At 38.9% G+C, this 19208-nt stretch overlaps 1 protein-coding gene across 2 annotated transcripts in view; it reads left to right on the top strand.

Moving 5' to 3' along the window:
• LOC119913368 (pro-neuregulin-3, membrane-bound isoform) overlaps positions 1 to 19208 on the top strand; it is a 359981-nt gene that overhangs the window by 287299 nt on the left and 53474 nt on the right. The window contains exons 3-4 of one of the 2 annotated variants that reach the window (XM_038732781.1): positions 10916 to 10989; positions 13447 to 13449. In XM_038732781.1, the coding sequence (XP_038588709.1) occupies positions 10916 to 10989; positions 13447 to 13449 (77 nt within the window). The remainder of the gene's footprint in view (positions 1 to 10915; positions 10990 to 13446; positions 13450 to 19208) is intronic. The other variant, XM_038732782.1, reaches the window with a different exon arrangement.

The raw sequence follows: 19208 nt of genomic DNA, 5'->3' as shown, positions 1-19208 counted from the left end.
ATATTTTGGTGGAACAAGCATGTGGATAGTAGAAAGATGATAAAGCTGCAGTAATTACCTAACAAGTTAGAAGTTACTTCTTTTTTCACAACACAGATTTTGACAGATTTGTGAACAATATTTGAGAGAAATAAGCCTTTTGTGTACATAGTGAAAGTCTTAGATCTTTGAGTTCAGCTCACGATGAATGGTGGGCAAAAACAAAAGTGTTGCGTTTATGATTTTGTTCAGTGTATGTGGACTGACAAAACAAATTACTCAACTGTAATGGCTTTAAAGCTCCACCAATCAATATATCTTATAAAACAACAAATCAGAAGGCTGTATGCTCATGATGAATGGGGGCAAAAACAAAAGTTGTTTTTTTGCCAGATTTGCTTGACGCAGGTTAAAAGTATTGATTTATCGTTCAATGTTGGATATCATCAGCACCAATGCAACAGTAGGCAAATGTATGACATTTAATTATATTCCCCCCACAAATGTTCATTTTATTTATGATACAGATTGATAGTAGGCTACACACGTACTTCTAAAACTGGAGCTAGTTACCAGCTACAGCATTTACGTGCATAGGCTCCATAGCTACACTGTAACCCCTTAACACACAGTAATAAATCCGTCTTAACAAATTTTATGTTGCTTTGTGTCAACTCAAAACATACATTATATATGAAAAATCCCTTTAACGTGAAGGAAATAGTGTTTTGTGGTTAAAAGAAACCAACACTGACTGTTGACAGGAGATTAAACCATAATTTGCAGTTCTTTGCTATCAAAGTCACATGCTCTTTTATGGCCACACTACTTAACGCCTTTGCTACTGAACGTTAACATAAAAAGTGCCGTGATTTCAATAGACAGTGATTTTTCACATAACTACCAAAGGTTTGCTCACCAGGAGAACATACATGGGTTGTTAGAAGCTGTTTAAACACACGACAAGTGCTGTCATTTTTGTTGTCACTCTTGTTTGTTGTCTCCCATGTGTCTCTTTCTGCTGTCTGGGATTACTGACTGCTTGAGAGATGCCGGATTAGTTAATGTAGCACTTTTGCTCTAGTCCCCATAGTGATTGCTTGGACCAATCAATTTTACTTTCAGATGGATAACAACGAGTTGTGTTGAAGACAGTTCTGTTATGCATGCGGTACCAAACATTCTCATCTGACCTCAACATATTGTTGTCTTCCATCACAGTACTCCCTTTCGCTGAATAGAGTAGAAAATATGGAGAGGTAGAGGAGCAAAAGACAGAAAGGGAAACTGAGGTAAAAGATGAGTAAAAAAAGAATAAAAAGAAGCTACATCAGGAAAAGTGGTGTGTCTGTTGTTTTAATTTTTGGGATCAGAGGCTAGGTGGAGCTGTGAATTATTGAGTAACTTCCTGCCTCTGTTAAAAGGGTTGAGAGGTGAAGGTGAGGTTTTATAAGACTCATGGTGAGATGGAGGAAAGGGCACGCATTCAAACACCATGACATGTATGCAACATTCAGTGGAAGGCATATTTTATTTAAAAACAAGAGCAGCTCAGCAGTCAGTTGCGCTTGACAGCTGGAAACATCCAGAGAGATGTTAGAGATGACTGTGAACTTGGAGATACATTTATGGCAGAATTTAAACAGCTGAATTTCTTACGGACTTGCTCATAATTTGATGTTGAAAAAATACTCATCATTGGCTTTTGGGGGGTAAAGGGGGGTACCTAGACTTTACCCCTGATCTGACTGAGGTTGTGATTTAAACTTTAAAGATTGCCAAAGGAACCTCACAGTGCACTGAATTCCAGTTTGGCCAACTTTTAAATTGCAGCAAAAGGAACATGTTCTTCTTCACCTTTGCAATTTCAGGCTTACTCAAAAAGCTACTTTAGTAATTATAACTCCTTCTTCCATTTGCATAAATTAAACTGGAATTAGATTGGACCACAATTAGACCACAACACAAGAGTATCCTCAGCTGCAAATGTCTTCCTCCTCTGGGTTCACTGTGACCTAATAAATACAAATTTGGTATAAAGTTACCATTTGAAAGTTTTTTGTCATTCTTTACTGATATATAATGATGCTGAATATGTAATCTTTCTTTGAAAGATCGGTAAAATAGAATTTCTAATTTATACTTACATCCCTATTCTCCCTTTGGTTAACATAGCGTACTGAAGTTGTATGCTGAATGAGGAACAGAGGAAAGTAAGGTGGGTTGAGGTAACAAGATGGCACATTTTTCGAGTGGCCTTTTATTGTGGCCAGCCCATACCCATGCTGTCTGATCAGCATCTTGATATGCCACACCTGTGAGGATGGATGGATTATCTCGGCAAAGGAGAAGTGCTCACTAACGCAGATTTGACAGATTTGTGAACAATATTTGAGAGAAATAGGCCTTTTGTGTACATAGAGAAAGTCTTAGATCTTTGAGTTCAACTCATGATGAATGGGGGCAAAAAAAGTTTTGCGTTTATAATTTTATTCAGTGAAAACTGAATTTTGTTCAGTGAAAACTGAACTGACTGACAAAACATATTACTCAACTGTAATGGCTTTAAAGCTCCACCAATCAATATATCTAATAAAACAACAAATCAGAAGGCTGTAAGCTCATGATGAATGGGACAAAAACAAAAGTGCTAGATAGATAGATAGATAGATAGATAGATAGACTAGTCACTTGGTAACAAGTAGATTCCAGCAGATTATATTGATTACAATGAAAACAGCTCTTAGTCTGGACATAGGTGAGGATAATCCAACTTGTCTTAGACTAAGACTGAAACTAGACCAGCATGACTCTACAGACTGTCAGTCTGATATATAAAATAGTCTCCTGGTGTTGCATTTGCAACAAACATAACATGGTATTCGTTCGTATTATACTAATAAATAGTTAGTTGTGATAGTCCTACATACACGGAAATGCATATTCACGTATACTTCCCAGAGAACTCTATTTATGTCTGAAATACTAACATACAAATAGATATGCACATAAATATACATGGACAACAACACACACAATGCACACATAGTTTACGAGAGGCAGGCAGGGTGTGAAACTGTCAGAGTGAGACATGCCGCCCCAGATGCATTTCAATCACCCCATCAGGAAGAAATGAGAGAAGAGTCTTCCCTTGATACCGAGCGAAGATAGATTTTCATTTCAATTTTCTGTCCTATCCAGAAATGAAAGACTGCATAGAAACACATACGGCTGAGAGATATGTAATGTCATTTAAGTAGAAAAGTAATCATCTCAGGCCTCCTTTGAAGTCTGGGCTGTCAATTGTATTTGGTTGTCTGCAGGTCTGATTAAACAAACCTCTGAGCAGAATGTTGCCACTATAGCCAGACAGGCATATTGGATTACATTAGGATTTGATACATCAAACGATATGACTTCATTGAGTACCCACGGTTACAAACGTTTTTTAAATCGTCATTATCCAGACTGAAAACCTAATTACAAATAACACAATGAAAGAATATCTGTTACACCTGTTCTTGTCCGTTGTGCATAGGACATAATGTTTATGTTTTTCATTATTGCATCCAAAACTTGGTGAAGAAGGTTCTCAGCACCTGCGTGAATCTAGCAATGATAGTGCCTTGTTAAATCATGAAAACTCTATGTTAAATGAACTTTCTCTAGTTGGTTAATTGATGCTATAAGCCCCCTGTAAACTTTTCAATTGAGTAGAACCATGTCTGCCTCTCTCTTTTGCTAAGAATTTGTATCAGTATAAGAAATTTCACATAATTGCTCACATTTCATCTTCACAAAATAATAAATAACTGAATGTCAACATGTTGAGAGAGTGATGTGGCAACATTGTTGGAAAGGGTCCATACCTAAAACAATTAATACCTCTTCAGGGCAAGCTTAGAACAGTGAGTAAGATAAGGTAGAAAAGCATTATGGAAAAAGCTTTTAATATTTTCCAAATTAAGATTGGAATGCATGAACCATTTATTTTGTGGCTGTGTGTGTGTGTGTGTGTGTGAGTGTTAGTGATTTTTACCTTCTGAAATCCTTACTGAGCAGATTGTTGTAAAGTCAGGCTCCAACCATGACAGAAACAACACTTCTCCTCAGCTATTTCCTGTTATTTGTTGGTCAGTTTACTAGAAGTGTATTGGCCATTTTTACCCGAAAATGAATTTCATGCCGAGAAAATGGCCCACGATGTGAAGATCATTGAACGAACCTGTCACAGTCTGACCAATGCACTGTGGCATATTTTCTTTTAATAGACTGTTGAGCCTCACGCTGCTGTGTGGCTGCACTGTATTAAATTGGTCTAAATAGCCACCCTGCCAAGAAGAGGGAGGCAGTTGTTTGGGTCTCTACTATTTCTTTTGATGTTTGACACTGCAAATGGTGTCATTATTTTATTTGTATCACATCTTTATTATCAGAGGGGGGAATCACTGTGCACGATTAATCTTCTCTGTCTCGTATCAACCCAGTAAAAGCAGTATAACAATTGTGTTACACAGAAGAACATTTCAGAAATCTATCTTCATTTGCCATGTTTTCAGTCTTTTTGTATTGGAAAAATTTTGTAAATAACAGGGGTGTACAGCCCTGCAGAGCATGCTGATGGTCTGTCATGCAATTTAACATGAGGGCAGTGTCCTATAGATACTTCTAATATGTTGCCGGGGCTTTTTAGGCATCAAGATCAAGATATCCCACAGATCTCTGTGTTAGAACTGTTGAGGAGATATTAGTGTAAACGTTTTAACCAGACATTTGACCAAACTTTCAAGTAGTGCTTTTAAAGTTACAGATTGCAGCATGTATAATTTGTAGCCTTAAGCCAGTTCAAATCCCACATTTGCAGGATAAATCCCAGAGGCGTCCTTGAGCAAAGCACTCTTCACCCCAACTGGAGCTGCTGTAGTGCTCCCGTGTAGCTTCAAAGTGTGAATGTTACTGTGTGAGTGTCCAGAAAAAGAGAGCAAGGCTAAATAAAACCAAAAAATGCTCTCCTAGTTTACCCTGTTCTATAAAAAATAAGTTTATAAAATAAGTATCTGGGGCTGGGGCTGGGGATATGGATAAGATGCATGCCTTCGGTGTGGGAGACCTGTGTTTAACTCTCCACTGTGACACATCCACCAGTGTGTCCCTGAACACTTAACCCCTTGTTGCTCCAGAGGCGTGCGACCTCTGACATATATATAGCAATTGTAAGTCGCTATGGATAAAAGTATCAGCTAAATGTATATTTGCTTCAGTTTTGATATGATCTTTTCAGGGAGAATGAATGCAACTCAACAAGATTATTAGCTGAAATATTAGGTTAACGTCACTGCAAAATGAATGACTGTGTGTGAATGGGAACACACTCAGTGGTGGACTTTCTGATGACCACATGTGGCAGAAGTTGAATAAAACTGGGTAAACCTGAATTAAACTAAAATATCTTTAAGTTATTTGTTGATAGGCAGTTGGTGTTTTGGGGTTTTTTTGCTTCAGTTTTAGTATCAAATACCCAGAATCTGGGTGTGCCACAATAGTCATAAGTGAAACTTTAACCGTAATATTAAGTTTACATCACAGAGTAATTACATGGCAATTACACATTACACATATTACATTACTGCTTTATACATTTGTGAGAGATTCACACACGTGCGTGTCCACACACACGCATGCACATTCAATCTCTTACTGTCTTCTTTATATGAATGACTATTGTGCTAACCAGAAGGCATGCAACTCTTCAATACCCTCCGACTGTCTCTCATCCATTCTTAGATTCACTCCTCCGAGCTTTATGAAGCAACACTCCAATGTGTTTTGATCTCGGCTGGGAACACATAGACCAAAAAAATGAGAGTTTATGGGATACAATAACTTCTTATTCTGCATGGCCACTCAACAGGGAAGCTATGTCTATGCAAATGTGCGAAGTTCTATTGTGTTGTATTTTTTTTATGCCCCACTCTTCAATTTAATCACCAGTGAATGTGTGTTGTATGCTTCTCCTCACTCCCACAGTCCCCTAATGAGCATGGCACACAGACAATGTCACCATGTTAAACCTCTGTTCTTTTAATTATCTTCCTCCCTTCCACTTGGTACGACAAAGATTGCCTCCTGTCAAAGTTTAGTCAGCTTAGGTCAAAATGGCATGGAGAGATGTTAAATTACCACATATATGGCACAAAGAAAAGTCCATCTGTTTTTAAAGTGACCTGTTGACATGTTAGACTTTGATCCCGAATTGAAGTTTTTGATTAGAAAACTGAAGTCTGAACACGAAATACTGTTGCAACATTCACTGGAGTTTTGAAATGTGATTCAAATCACGTCTTTAGAACAAAGCCTCTGTAAATGTTTGTGGGTTGTTGTTTTTTTTGCTTCTCCCACTCCCACACAACACATATTTGGCATCACACGTTTCACCAGTAAAAGCTAAGAACAACAAACTTGACAAATGATGAGATTGTTGGGGCCTCCTTAACAGCATGGTCTGTCATCAAGGTGAGATGAATGTGACAAGAAAAAAACTTAAACAGTAGTAGTAGTAAACCACATACTAAGAAAGTATGCCGTTGGGTTCCTGTGATTACCATTCTTTACAAGTTCTGACTTGTTCTCTAGTAAATACAATGTTGACATCTGGCTTTAAGATCCGATTTGAATTCAGACTGCAATTAAACTACAGTGCAGAACTAATTTCATTTTACCACTGAATGCTAATTCACCTGTAGTGTTAGTCAACCTGTAGAATGGTTATAAATATAGCATAGACCTTTTCACAGCAGACATTCTAACTTGTACACAGGTGTTACTAATAACACTAACGATGGCTCGAACGTACAAAACGTATGCCATGCTAGCGACAGTCAGCAAGTATACACAAGAGACCTTTTTCACAACTTTTTGACTTGTCATAGGAGGAAAAGCAAAGGTGAAACAAATTTCTTTAAAGATGGCTAAGTTCCATCAAGTAAGCCAGCAACCAGTGAGCCAGCATTCACAATACCACCTGGACCCTGGAACTAGCTCAGCCTAAACGGGATGTAGTTGTTTTGTTGTATCTGTGCTGTCCCTTCTAAGACATGCTGAAATTTCTGTCGTGAAGCCTATACAAATACTCTTAATCCTAGGCAGCTAATTGGAAATTAGCCATCATTGAATGTAATATTTACACCTGTGCCTTTCCTACTGTGACATTTATATATATCTCTGTGGTCCAATTCCATACTTACATTTATCTGACGCTTTTATCCAAAGCAACTTACAATTGCTATACATGTCAGAGGTCGCACGCCTCTGGAGCAACAAGGGGTTAAGTGTCTTGCTCAGGGACACAATGGTGGATGTCTCACAGTGGATATTGAACCCAGGTCTCCCACACCAAAGACAAGCATCTTATCTATGCGCCATCACCACCACTTCATACTCATTGTATAATGTATGTATCAAATAGTCGTTGTCATAGTTCTATTGTTGTTGTTGTTGTTGATACAAAAGAGATACAAATGTTTTTCTTAAGGGGGCTTTCACACCTACCTTGTTTGGTCCGGACTTTTGGGCTTTTCAGTTTGATCCGAACCAAAATTATAAGTGTGAAACCTTCCCTAGACAACGGTCCGCACCAAAATCAGGTCAGAAAAAAAGTGATTTTCCAAGTCTCAGTCCGGATCAAACTGAACTATGGTTTGGTTCATTTCTAGTGTGAAAGCAGTTTTTGAGTGGTTCGGACTTTCAGACTATTTGTTTGTGTAAACCCGAAACAAACAAATGCATGGAGAAATGCACTGAAAAAATGACACAATTATGGTCTCTCCTCAAACGGAGGTGCAGAGGGATTGATTGCAGTCTTCTCCCCCTTTCCTGCCGATGATATGCCAAAACATCGCCGACGATATAGGCCTAATGTTCGCACGACGAAGGTGAATTTATTTTTTATTATTTTTATTTAAACATTTATTTGAACGAGCCTGTCTCAAAGTGTCAGTAATTGACACACTAATATGAGAATGTGTTACGAGTTAAGTTGGTGCTGCAGGTAGTAGACTAATGTCGTAATAATAGCAATATAGTGGCAACGACATCTCTACATTTGTACATTCCTCCCTCATTCATTCTGGTCAAAGCTCCCCATGGAACTGTTCAACCAATCAGTATCAAGTAGGTATAGGGAGACGCAGCCCACATGGATAATGATGCAAGTCCAGTTATGTAAAGTCCAAAACTAACCGAATGTATCAAATAATGAACTCTGGTTCGGACCTTGGAGCGTACTTTCAGGTGTGAAAGCCCCCTAATACTAGTGCAGGTCCCATTCACAATGTGATGCCTCCGTGCGCTTTTTGTTCAAAATGCACGTCTCACATTGATTTCATCTACAGTGATGGTCCGCAAGAGGTGGCCCGCAGGCCAAATTACATCAACAGCAACAGTTACTCACGTAAACAAATTTTTGAGTTATTATTAATTATTTTGAATTGAGGCGGGGGAATGTTCCTGCAAGGGGGGGAGCAAACACATAACCCTTGAGTTGTAGGGCTTGTACACTACTGACTGAGCTAACCCGGTAACAAACAGTTGATGTGAAAATATCATTTGTTATGTTGTGGCCCACTATCTAATGTTTTTTTTTTAAAATGGCCCAATGCCAAACTTATTTGCCTCTAACCCCTGACCAACAGCATTAATAACACTGACACAACATGACAATGGCGGAGATAATGCTAGATATTCAGCGCTTCCTTAGAACTTCACATAACCCTTACCACTCGGTTTTAATACATTAGTTTCTAACATATATCAAACCTGCATGATGACATTAACTCCATTCCAACAATTCACACATCAGAGCATATAAGCTCCGTCCCTTAGAGCCTACCCCATCCTTTCTGCTGCAGAGCGGAGTAGCATAATCCCTGCCAGTGCCAGCAGCTCTGCGAGCTCTCCTGGCCTTCGCTGCTGCAGAGCTCCGCTCAGCGCTGTTCTCTAGTATGTTTATTCATTCTTAACTTGTTGCGTGTTCAAATGGCACCCAACGCGACACTGCGACACTGAGTCCAAAGCAACACACCTCTGCCACGTTTCAAATCGACTGGATCGATGGTTCCTGACATAATACAAACACACAGACACACATACAGATTCCTTCCTTTATTAGAGGAATATTTCTGGATCTGTCTCACAAAATCAATTTCTTTTAAAGTGCTGCAGCTGTGAGTAGATCCTTCATTTTCTTTGTGCATTTCAATGTGGAACAATAGTGTTCTGTGCAACATAGCGCACTCAAAAATAAAGCATTTTTGAAGAAAAAATTCCACTGTGAACACACTGCCCTCTGAACCTTATTTAAATTAGTACATAATGTGGAGTTTGGACACAGGGCCGCATTTTTAAGCTAAATTAAGTTTGACACTTTGAACATATAAATGAAATATCAGAGAAGATTCAATTCAGTGTCAAAACAAACTTTTTTTCACCGTACGTCTCACCATATTTGCCCCCTTTCCCTCCCAACACTGAAGATGCTCTTTAAGCATACCACTGACATACACAGTCAAGTGCATCTTTCCCCTCCTACTGCAGCTCATTTAATAATTGAAAATCACTCACCATAGATCAAAGACAAAAAGAGGGTAGCCATTATCATTCTGCACAGAGCAAAATCTTTGATATGTCACACTACATTATTTTGTAAGCTTGATCTCTATGCACAGCTCCAGTGTTTTGTCTGGGTGGATGTAGATGTTCTCTCAGCTGCTGGCTTCCAAAAGCAGGGACCGTTGGGATATGTATATTTGCTCTGCTGTCCACTTGTCAGAGCAGATACAGATTAATTCCAGTGTGTCCAGAGTGTCAATGAAAAAAGCCACAGGGGTAAACAGGGGGAGGAATTGGGATGCAGGTTGGGTAGAAGAGAAAATTGAGACTTAGTGAAACAGAATAGTTGCGAAAGTGACCGAATGATAGATTGAATAGATATAGTAAGTTCAAACTTAGATGGGGAAGCACAAACTACTTATGTTGCTGAATTTTATATTTTATTTGCATCTATGAGACTTACATTTTCCTCAAGAGGGACAGAGAATACAGAACAGCAAGAATGGTACAAATGGCCAGAGGCAAAAATTGATATCCAGGCACCAAAGTAGGCTTTATACTGCATACTGGCATTTTAGCCTCTGTGCTGTCTCTGTGTTCTGTACACTTATGTGTTGATAAGGATATATTTATTGAGCTGAAATTAATTAAAAACACATCTTTGCAATGCATAGCCTGTTCCTAGGACATGATCTGATGAGCCGCCAAAGCACATTTCAGAATTCATTAGCTGCTTAATGATCATTGCCTGACTGGCACTCTCACAAATGTGTCAGTCAAATTTAACAGTTAAAATTCCTTGAAGATTTGAGGACTATCCAGACACCATGAAATGTGTCGTCAATTAATTGAGCGGTCATCATCAGAATTTCTTCCTCTTGGTGGCTTGTAGAGGTTAAGAGCATGAAGAAAAAACATCCTTACGGCCGATTCATCATTATTGGCGTGTTCTCTGAAGATTTTCTATGACCAAGCAAGGAACCGGAAAGGTTATAGGGTCTTACTTAATGAGGACTGGAACCTCCTTTTCTGCTGCAGCCCCAATTTACAATTTTGGCTGAAAAGACAGATGTCTTCTTCAAGAAAATATTTCCTCATTGCAGGTTTCAGCCACATTATTAATTACGTCCTGTCAGCTTGCCTCACTTTGCACTTTCTTGCCGTTCTGCTCAGTTCCTCAAGGACTGAGCTTTCCCTAAATTTGTCTCAAAACATGAAGAGGAAAAGTGTGTGCATCTCTTGCATTTACATCAGTTGCAGTGGAATTGGTTCCTTGTTCAATCTACCTTACTCATTGACTGCTTTTGTATTTCTTTTGTTTCTCAACCAGGTGTCGAGAAGGTTACCAGGGAATCCGCTGTGACCAGTTTCTGCCCAAGACAGACTCCATCCTGTCTGACCCAAGTAAGTTTCCACATTTTTTACTTCAATGTTTCCAATGCGCCAACATCTATCATTAGACCATGAATCTAATTTAAACACATAAAATCAATATGAGGGAGAAGGAGGGGGTTATATATCTTAGATCATTCTAATGAGGTTCAACTAGAGGAACATTTACTCTTAAGAGTTCTCATCCACATTAATAAAGCAGTAGGGAAAATCAAATGTTCAAAACCTTATATCAACGTTTGCGGTACGTGTTCTTACTGCCAACTCCTCAGCTCTGCCGTGCAAACATCCTAGAAGACAGAGTAATATAATAATATTAGCCTGCCAACTATTATAGTAGCACTCAACCAGGCAATATAAATAGAAACCATTTTACAGTTAGAATTGCATATTCCCCAAGAAGTATTCGTGGTACTTCTTCAGAAATGCTAAAATGAAAGAAAGCAAAATATTCTGCAAAATTTCTAATGATTCCAAACAATCATCAGTAAAGTTTTCTTACGGTTTACAGCTTTGTAACCTTAGCTTTTCTGCCTTCTTTTATATTCTCCTCTGTTTTATAATTTGTCCTCATACAACCTTTTCATCAATTTCTCTTCTATTCCCTGCCTTCTTAAATACCTTCTCCTTTGCAGACTAATGTCACTTCTTCCATTTCCTTATCTCCCAAAGACATGGTCCTCTCAATGTCATATACTGTAGCTGAGGAAATAACACAAATTGCTCCAAGTGTCCTTACCACTTGCTATCTATGCCATATTAATTTCCCCGTTCCTCTCAGCTTATTCCACAAAATATGCAACCTTGTCACTGGACCACTAACGTTATGGCAGTACAATAGCATATCTGCGACTTTTCAAGACAACAAGGTGCATTCTTTAATAGCACCATTTACCTTAAAAGGACACTCCTGTGCCTTTAGGGATTTCTACCTAATAATTGTCCAATGTAACAATGTAAACTTTCAGAGGAAATATTACAAAATTAAAATTTGTCATGAAATTGCATGGGAGACTGTGAGATTGCATGAGACCTTAAATGAGACATGTAGATTAAATGTGGCAAATGCAACAACGCTGTTTGCTCTTTGTTAATATCCTTTACTTTCCAGATCATTAATTAAGTCTCTTTAATGAGGTTTTTACTTCCAAGCAAGTATTAGGGTAATTGTCCTTGTTAGAACAACATTGGTGTTCACTGAAGTGGCACCCATTGCTTTGTTTGTACACCAAACCTACTGACCTGAACCAGCTAAGAACTGTTACCATCCTAATCACTTAAACAATTTGTCAAATGTCACACGAAAACAGTCGTTGAATGTGTTGCTACTGTATCTGTTGGTCATTGTGAAGAATCCTTAGCCATTGTCTTCTCCGTGTAATGGTCATTCCTTCAAAGCTTTGACCTGACAAGCACAAAATGGAGACACTTTTCATTTGGTGTGCTCACACTTGATTTCAAGTATAACCTAGAATGTCCTTTGTCAGTACATATTAGTACAACTAATAATGTTAAACTGTGTTTTTATAGGCAAGCATACAAGTCAACATATCCAATGATAAAGGAACAGTTCTTGGAAATTCCTCTAGAAATCAACAATTGCCTATGAACTAATCTTTCTAGGAAACCTCCTATGAAATTCCTAGGATTACAGACATGTAAAAGAAATGTTTTGCATTGAATAAGTGCAGCAGTTTTTAACCAACAGCAGCACTGTAGAGTTATGGTTGACTTTAAAAGGTGCATAACAACTGCGAGTGACACAGGTTCTGCCTTGGAAATGATAGAAAATAGCTGTATGTCCTGGCTGTCTCTGTGTTTTATAAAAAATAAGCTCTAGGATCAGTTTGTAACAACTTAAATGATTTACAATGTTCCATGTAATTTCAAGGTGAAGAGAACTGAGATTCAACATCAGGAACAAAGTTGTTCTCTAACAAGCCAAGTACCAAACCATAACCTCAAATTGGTTTTCTTGCCTAAATGAGTTAGATTATCAATCAATTAATTGGTAACTCCTCCAAGTGAATTTCCATATACATTGTCTGGGAGTTACCAAGTCATTACTGAGGAATGGGGAAATTTTGGAGGCACTACGAAAAAAAATAGTCTGTTTGGCATCCCAGCTGAACCCTCATCCCCTACACCTTTCTATTTGTATCAGCTTTAACTCACACCACTTTCCCTCATTCATTTCTGATCTCATTCATCTATTCTTTGCAACTTTCTCTAACTCTCTGCCAAATCTCTATCCTCAATTCATTTTCTAATAGTAAGAATCGATCTTTCAGGGCATTCTTCTCACTGGCTTTGAGCCCTCTCTCAACTACCTTCTTTATTTCTGACAAGTCCCTGTTTTCTGTTCTCTGCTACAAACACAATGTCATTTAGCCTACAGATTTAAGTAACGCCACCGTTTTCTTTCTTCCTTTTTTCCCATTTTGTTCAACTTCTTCCTGCTTCAAAAAGTTGGTAAGTGCAATATTGGAAAAGAAGAGTGGCAGAATGTGGCCTCCATCTTCTTTCCTTCCCCTCAGATAATCTTGTCATAGCATCACTCTCCTTGACTCCTTTGCTCGCAGCTCATCAAATCCTAATTTCCCGGGTTACCTTTGTGTCTCGTGCTTGCCTCGGTGTTGACATGCTTGTTTCCTCTTCCAAATTTCCCTCCTGACGGCCCCCTCTCGCCCCATTCTGTCTCCTACTGACCTCCTCCGTGCCATCCTTTCCTCAACACGCATCTTGTCCAAGCGTCAGATCTCATCCCTTCTCCCCAGCCTATGGTTCTCCGTCCAACTCATCTCCTAACACTAAGTGGCACGGGCCTCAGATGGGCTGAGGCTTGAATTGTGCCAGCTAAAAAGGTTCACCAGCAGGGCAGACAAAGGCTGCCAAGGACCTCTGGCACGCAGCAGTCTCGACGGAAGGGAAGGAAGGGCACGAGCGAGGAGGAGAGAGGCTGGATGAAAGTGGACACATCTTCTGAGTTGGGCTATCACACTGTCTCAGAGTCCCAGAGGACAAAAGGAGAGTCATGACTCCAATGGCTTTACAAAAAACAATGAGAGTGAGACACAAGGCAAGCAGAGAGAGAGAAATTTGACTTCTGAATAAAACAAGGAGTATCACACCCTATATTTTAGACAATTCAAAACACGGTTTTACAAAGAAATGGCTTTACATACAGTATTGAAAGGCTCCAAGATCAATAATGAAATACAATACACATGCCAGATATGATTACTGCACATTAAGCATTTAACAGACACATTCAGGAAAGAAGGGAAGGAAGGAAAATCACGCTCTATAATAGGGCAGCAGCTAATGAATAAAACAATTAATAATTTAGGCTTTAGAATATCAAAAAAAAATGGTGGAATCACAAGTTCTGAGAGCGAAAAAGTTCAGAATTCTTGTTTTGTCAGACTAACAGCCCAAAACCCAAAGTTCCCATGTTCACTTTACAATTATATACAGTATACTTTATATATATAAATTCTCACACTCTCACATTTTGCCTATTTGCTTGACGATTTAAAGAGGACCTACTGTACTGCATTTCCAGGCCTATATTGTGGTTCCGTGACTCCTCTATGTTAACTTTGCATGATTCAAAGTTATAAAAACAAAACAAAAAAACAATCTTATACTGGCACTTCATGCAGTCCCTCATTTCAACCACTGTCTGTAACAAGCTGGAAATGCTTCAGTCCCCCCTCCCAAGACCACTGTCTTCTGATTGGCCAAGACCCTGAAGCATGTTTGCCAGTTTAGAAGGATGGGGCTGTGCCTTACTTTGTGGGTGTGGCCGACATATTGTGCCTGGAGCAAATTACGTTATATGGAAAATTGGCTCTATGACATCATACTGAGCCGTTAGTTGAAAAAACTGTTGATTGTGAGCATTCAGAACAGGGTTTTGGCTCACAATACTTATACCTCATTATTTGAAGGTTTGGCCATGTTTAACATGAACACCTGACATTGTAACATCACAGATATGCCAGAAAATATGGAAAAGCATAATATGTCCCCTTTAAGCAATTCAGACCTTGAAAATTAGATGTCCACACAAAGGAAAAAGGAGATGTTGTCCACACAGTGAATTTTGCGAGATCCGAAAATAATTTTTATTGATGCAACATTTCCACCACAAGGTACTTGTCAGACATGCGATGAAGCCTGACAAACTTTTTATCAATACAAATTATTTTTGGAGTTAATAAAACTCAGTGTGTGGCCAGCTTGAAACTTTTCCATCATATTCTGGTTCGTAAGGGTTAAAAGGACTATGATGGAGCTATGTACTGTAGGAACCAAACTTAACACGGTCTTCAACAACAATCACAAAGATTTTAAACTCTCTTCTCTGAAAACTAACTTGCCACCAGCACACAGAATATCTCAGGGGTTACACATGACTCACTGATGTGCATTTAGTTCTCAAAATGCTGACAAGGCTCAACACTGAGTTTGTTACCTAATGTAACTCGCTTGATGGGATTTGTTTGAGATCAAAGATTTGTTTAGGTTTCCCCTGAATCTGTCATACTGCAACAAAGGGTTTTTGTTGTCATCCTTACATACAGTATGTCAAATTGAGTTCAAACCGCTTTTGTTGTCGAGGCATCTTTTGTTGTTCAAACTGGGAGGTTGTTGATTGGCATTACCCATTCGGAAGAACTTGCGCAGGATAATGAAGTATTCAGGGCGTAAACTAGACTCTAAATACATTCTCTTTGAATAGTGCTCCTTCTCTTCTCTGTCCTACCTCAATCTCTTTCTTTACTACTTTTATTGTCTACATAGCCCTTTTGCATTCATTGTCTTGGCCTGGGCATTGAGACAGTCTAGTTTTACTGTGCTGCAAGGCAGAGTCAGAATCAGCATATTTTCATCTACAGTACAGTACATGCATCATATCACACCCCATAGACACAGAGAAAGAGAGATTTGGAGATTTAAATCTGAAGACAAATTTAATTCACACTATCTTTATGAGATCTGATTTCATGCTTGGCAGGTTTGTGTGCACCACAGATGATAACATTGCAGTAACCATGCAAGTCCAATTTCCCACAGAATACAACCATGTGTTTCACGTTGTATGCATGTTTCAATCCTTAAGATATGAAGGAAGCATAAAATGTGTGATTACTTTAAGCTTTATGCTTTTATCATGAGCCAACTGTTGAAGCAAGGGCAATGCAAGTCACCTTGGATTGGATGTTACACTGATGCTCTAGTGAACATGTGGTTGATTATTCACAACTGTGAAAATACTTCCATTTTTGCTTGAGCCTTGCATAAATGCTAACAATAGAATATTATTCAGTTGAGTAAAAGGATTTCTTTTGTGAGTTCTTTGGTTTAAATGAACACCAAAGTGTCCTTGGGCAAAAAGGTCAACAACTCCAGCTCCAGGGTTAATGCTCTGTAGGTGACACTGACATTTAGACAATTTGGGAATCAATAGTGTCAGACTTTTATGTAGTAGTATCTATCTTTATTCATTATTTAGCAAAGTCAAACAGAAAACAGGCTCAAACTCCCCAAACTCTCCAAAAACACAAGACAAGTATCTGCCTATTAAGACTTTACTTATTTTGCTATCTACAAATGTGTTTTGTTTTTTAAAAATAGTTTTTAGGGCTTTTTAGCCTTTAATCATAGCACAGCTGGAGAGTGACAGGAAATGTGGGGGAGAGAGAGAGGGGACAACGTGCAGCAAAGGGCTGGACTCGAACTCTGGCTTGCTGTGACAAGGTCTAAGCTAGCTAGTTCCCCAACCAGTGTGTTTTTTTAACTGCCACTAGGAAAGCCAGGTCAGACATTTTTAAATCCTCCATCTTGCACATGGAGGATTTATTGATGAAAAAGGACATTTAAAATACCTTTCCAGCACTTTTTTTAAAATAGCACCCATATAATTACAGTAGGTTGTATAGATCAGTAGCTGTAGATTAAGAAATATTGTAGGTCACATACACACCTTTTTGCATTTGACATAAAATCGGTTAGAAAGCTGTGCAGTTGCAGCTACAGAGCTCTACTATTAAATGTCCTTGGATTATATTCCTCAAGTCATGCTGGCACATTTCTTTAAGTGCATGTTTGTTTCTGTGTGTGTTGTTGAGGGCAGACCCTCTACATTTATGCATTTCTGTTTCTGCATGGTTGCCTCTCCATCCTGACATTCCCACACAGTGTTGGGAAGTGATTGTCTCAGCAGACATCTTGTTGAATTCACACCATCTGAAAGACGAAGAGAAAAAGAGCTGGCTTAACACTCAGAAGTATCTGGTATCAGGCCTCCTTCTTATACTGACTTATAAGTCTGCGTGCTTGACATCCTTAGGAAACCAAAGCCAAAGAACGTCTGAGCTAGTCTGGCTCTTAAGATGTGAAAGATGTGAGTTTCTTTAATGCCTAACAATCACTGGAAGCAGATTGAATCCCTTTCAACCCTAGATCAAGATTTTGTATTTTGTACTTTATAATATTATAAATAATATTGCTTGCTTTGTATGAAGCTCTAGCTGCAGAGGCACAGACTACTTTTAGTTTAATTGGCGTCTGTCCAAGGTGAAGGAAATGGCAACATTCACATCTAGACTATCCATTAAAAACAACAAAAGAAGTCTCTTTGACGGCAGGTCTCTTTGAAACCAGATGAAAAGAATTCATCGTACACATTAATAGTGTTCACCCTCTCCTCTCTCACTAGACGTCTATTTTTTTGTGCTTGCATGCATATCGCTGTACTGGATTACAATTAGTAACATAAGTAACATAATCCAGTGAGCTGCTGTTAATCTGTGGTAAATCACACTCAAATAACACACAGATGGTAAATGCAAATTTTAATAAAGGCGCAGAGCAAATTTGCCCTGCGCTTTCATGTACGAAAACCAGGCACAGAGACATAAAGTTAATTTCCCTAACATACAGAATGTTTTACTGTTCATGAAATAATTAACACAGGAAAGGTGTAATGTTCATACAAATCTAATGGTATGGGAAGTCTCCTATAAGTCTACATAACTTCACATTGGCATGGCACCAAAAGTTTAACTTTTACATTATTTTTTATGACTTCTTGATTGCTAGAGGAGCTGTATCTCATCAAGTGGACCTATTGGTAGCAGTAGCTTGAGGTAGCAGTTATATAATGTATACGCATTTGGTCGTGTCACAGCAATCAAAAGCACAGGTGTAATTAATAACATAGTGCATAATGCATTGCATGCACTGGGACACCTAAATGTTTTCATCATTGTTGTTGGTTCCACCTGTACTTCTCCTGCTGAGACAAGTCAAATGTCTCTTGTGAAAAAGGACGACAGCTTGCAACATCAACAAGACTTAAGACTCAAACACAAAGAAAGTACAGGAGGGGCTGCTATAGTCTCTCAGCAGGGCTACCACAGCTTTATCCTCAGTCCCATCTGAGACTGAAGTGCATGCGAGAGTGAAAGAGAAGATATATAGGAAAGGAAAGACAATATGGTACATGCAGAAAATACTAGAAATGAGAGAAACCAAGAACAGGGGAGACGGAACAAGGTAGCTGCCTCTGACAAATGTCATAATCTGGTCTCAGCTGTGTCCAGCAAGGGCAGATGTAAACATTACTGACTGTCCTGGGGGCTGCAGTGACCAAAGCATAGTAATAGAGCATAAAATTTGTGTTGGTTCTAAATTGCAGAAAAATTTCTGAGGCTGGTTTGCCTCACAAAATTTCCTCACAAGATCACATTCTTCATTTTATGGATGTACTTCCCCAGTTGCACTTCTTCAGTAGGGAGAGCTAGGGAAGATTGGAAGAGAGTAGAATATTGCTACTGTAGATGGTGGCAGTAGACACACTGTCTGATGGTTTTGCTTGCTGCAGGTGATGTAGTACTGTTGCCAGTGGAGTTTTTTTTTATCCAGACATGTATTTATCCATTCAACTTTTACTGTGGTTTAGACTTTAAACGATGAAGAAAGGTGCTCTTTGTGTATACATTTACTGGGCTGCACATGACTGCTGAGAGACTGCAAGAATCAGTGTGGGCCTCTTTTAGAACAGTTCACTTGTCCACAGGCTAATTACAGTTTTCTCTTTCAGGGCTGAAAGTAGCAGTGTCATTTACACCCAGCATTTACAGGTTCCAGCTGCACAGCAGGGGGCGTTGGCAGCTTGCTACTGATACCCCTGTCAGCTTCTATTGAAACACACGTATAGG

Source organism: Micropterus salmoides, unplaced genomic scaffold, assembly GCF_014851395.1.
Source record: "Micropterus salmoides isolate LMB-PRFRI ecotype aquatic unplaced genomic scaffold, ASM1485139v1 Ms_hic_scaffold_2, whole genome shotgun sequence".
Taxonomy (NCBI): Eukaryota; Metazoa; Chordata; class Actinopteri; order Centrarchiformes; family Centrarchidae; genus Micropterus; species Micropterus salmoides.
Note: the sequence above shows the minus strand (reverse complement) of the source record. Positions and strands in the feature narration are given on the sequence as shown.